At 59.9% G+C, this 2,831-nt stretch overlaps 1 protein-coding gene across 1 annotated transcript; it reads left to right on the plus strand.

Moving 5' to 3' along the window:
• Window positions 1-942: 942 nt before the first annotated feature.
• HOXD1 (homeobox D1) lies at window positions 943-2,342 on the plus strand. Its single transcript, XM_059055322.2, has 2 exons — window positions 943-1,592; window positions 1,951-2,342. Exons 1-2 carry the CDS (start codon window positions 943-945, stop codon window positions 2,279-2,281), a joined length of 981 nt encoding a protein of 326 aa, XP_058911305.1. The 3' UTR covers window positions 2,282-2,342.
• Window positions 2,343-2,831: the final 489 nt, after the last annotated feature.

Here is a 2,831-nt window from a genome sequence, read left to right on the forward strand (position 1 = left end):
CACTCCAAGGGCAGATTCTTTATTTTACAACCTAGTGGGGGGGGGGAAATCTGCTAAACGTCCCACAAGGCAGAAACTTGCTTCTGTCCAAATCAAACCCCTGGACTCCAATACTCGCCCTTATCATGCCGCCACAAATGGAAACAATCGAAGAAGCTGCGAAGTAACGTGAAAAATCTAGCTTAAAAGTGAAGAGTTTGTACCGCCCCAGCTACACAGCACCTACAGCTTAAAATTTAGTCCCCAGAGTTGGGGGGAGAGGGAAAAGAGGGAGAATTAAACGTCTACTCCAGGTTTAGGAGAGAGATTAGGAGGAGTGCCAAGAACACTGAAAGCGCTTAAGGGCTCAGAGAAAAAGGGAAGAGGAATAACTTTACCTTCCCTGGAGGAGGCTAGGAGCGGTCCCCGGGGGCCTTTTAACACTTTCCCCACCGCGGCGCCCACCCTTCACACCCGAGAGACTAGCCACCCACGATGCAGAAGAACGAGCTCTCACCCTCTCCATCCTCTCGTCCTCACCCGAGCGGCTAGTCCTGCCTTTCTGCCCCAGCCCGGTCCAATACCTGTCCTGGAAGCAGGCGTCCCGCGCTCTCGCCCCTCCCTTCCCCAGGCAGCCCCAGGCCAGGGCGCCTCTCCGCCCGGCCGGGATAGGGTGCTGGGCGGCGGCCACCCGCGGGTTGGCAAAGTTGGCGGCCCGGCAGGCGCGTGGAGCGGCGCGCCAGTCGGGATCCAGGCCGTGCTGGGACGGCGCCCATTGGCCGGCCGGCGCCACGTGGCCACCCCGCCCCTATATTAGGCCTCTATTTACCCCCGGCTGGCTTGCCATGGCTCGGCGAGGGCAGCTCGGCTAGAGGGGGAAGGCGGAGCGGCGCCGACGGCGGCGGTCCTGCGGGCCCCGCACCTGGGCGCGGCCGGCGCGCTCAGGTGGGGTGGACCGGAACCATGAGTTCCTACCTGGACTACGTGTCGTGCGGCGGCGGCAGGGGCGGCGGCGACGTGCTGAGCTTCGCGCCCAAGTTCTGCCGCGCCGACGCTCGGCCAGTGGTCCTGCAGCCCGCCTTCCCCATAGGCAGAGGCGACGGCGCCTTCGTGAGCTGCCTGCCCCTGGCCGCGGCTCGAGCGGCGCCCTCGCCCCCGGCCGCTCCGGCGCAGCCTCCCGCGCCGCCCCCGGCCGCGCCCGCGTACTCGCCGTGCCCCCTGGAGGGGACCTACGAGCCGGGCACTGCACCTGCCGCGGCTGGGGGCGCGGACTACGGTCTCCCGGGGCCCGGGCCCCCGTACGACTTCCCGTGCGCGCTCGGGCGGCCGGCCGACGACAGCGGGGCGCACGTCCACTACGCCGCCTCGGCCGTCTTCTCGGGCGGCGGCTCCTTCCTCCTCAGCAGCCAGATGGACTACGCGGCCTTCGGCGAGCCCGCCCCCTTCCCGGCGTGTCTCAAGGAGCCGGCCGACGGCCACTCCGGGGCCTTCCAGACCGCGTCCCCCGCCCCCGGCGTCTACCCCAAGTCTGCGTCCCCTTCCTCCGGCCTCCCCGCCGCCTTCAGCACGTTCGAGTGGATGAAAGTGAAAAGGAACGCCCCGAAGAAAAGTAAGTGCTTGGGCCTTGGACGGACGGACACCACTGGGGTTGGGGACGGAGCCTGCCTCGCGGAATTGCGCCGGGGGCTTGCTGTAGCTGTCCCTCTGGACCGCGGTTTGGGTGTTATGGGGGAAACGCGGTCCGAGGCATCATTAAAGCAGGCGAATTCCATTGAGCGTGCCCCGAGTGCCAGGCGTTGAGAAAATTGCGGGAAGGAGCACTCGGTGAAGCTTTTCTCCTGGCACAACTGTGTTCGGAGACCCAAGAGGGCCGCTCAGTGACTTTGACTCTAATGTAACCCCAAAGCTCTCCCGAGCCTCGTCTCCCAGTCCTCTCGCCCCGCTGATTCCTTGTCTTTACGTTGCAGGCAGATTTGCCAAGTATGGAGCCGCCAACTCGTCCAGCGCGATCCGCACGAATTTCAGCACTAAGCAACTAACAGAACTAGAGAAGGAGTTTCATTTCAGTAAGTACTTAACTCGGGCCCGACGAATCGAGATAGCCAACTCACTGCAGCTGAATGACACCCAAGTCAAAATCTGGTTCCAGAACCGCAGGATGAAACAGAAGAAAAGGGAACGAGAAGGGCTTCTGCCCTTGGCCACCACCGTGACTTCCCTCCAACTTCCCCTCTCAGGAACGAACCTCACCAAGTCTGGCAAGAACCTGGGGAGCCCTTCTCAGGCCCAAGAACCTTCATGAGGTTTAGTCACGAGGCTGAGGAACCGTGGCCTGTAGAACTTACAGGCCACCCCACCCCTATCTGGACTTGAGCTCAGTTTGGGATGGAGGTGGGCGGGGCAGAAATAATAGAGGTTTCACTTGGGAGAGGAAGTATCCTGGTGACTTCTGAGTTCGGAGCTGTGGGTGTACAGATGTTAATTTGAAGTCTCTAAAGTCACTGATCTGTGTATTAATTGTGTCTTATCAGGGAAAAGGAGCCCAGCCCTGCTGCTATGTTGCCTAACTTACATGTGCAATTCTCGGTGCAGAATAGCAGAGCATTCCTTGCTGAGCTCTGCCAACACCTTGATGTGCTCAGAAGAGCATCTACGCAAAATTTTATCTGGTTTTAATTTAAAAGACAAGACTACATGTATTCAGCTTCTAGAGATGACCAAAGCTAGTTGTAGTTAGGGCCTCCTTGATGTATAAGCTGCTTCAAGCAATGATCTTCACGTTTGCACTACAGGTTTTGTTTGTTTGTTTGTTTTCTTTAAAAAGCAATTTCTACCTCTCCATGTGCCTGAGT

Source organism: Kogia breviceps, chromosome 2, assembly GCF_026419965.1.
Source record: "Kogia breviceps isolate mKogBre1 chromosome 2, mKogBre1 haplotype 1, whole genome shotgun sequence".
NCBI lineage: Eukaryota > Metazoa > Chordata > Mammalia > Artiodactyla > Physeteridae > Kogia > Kogia breviceps.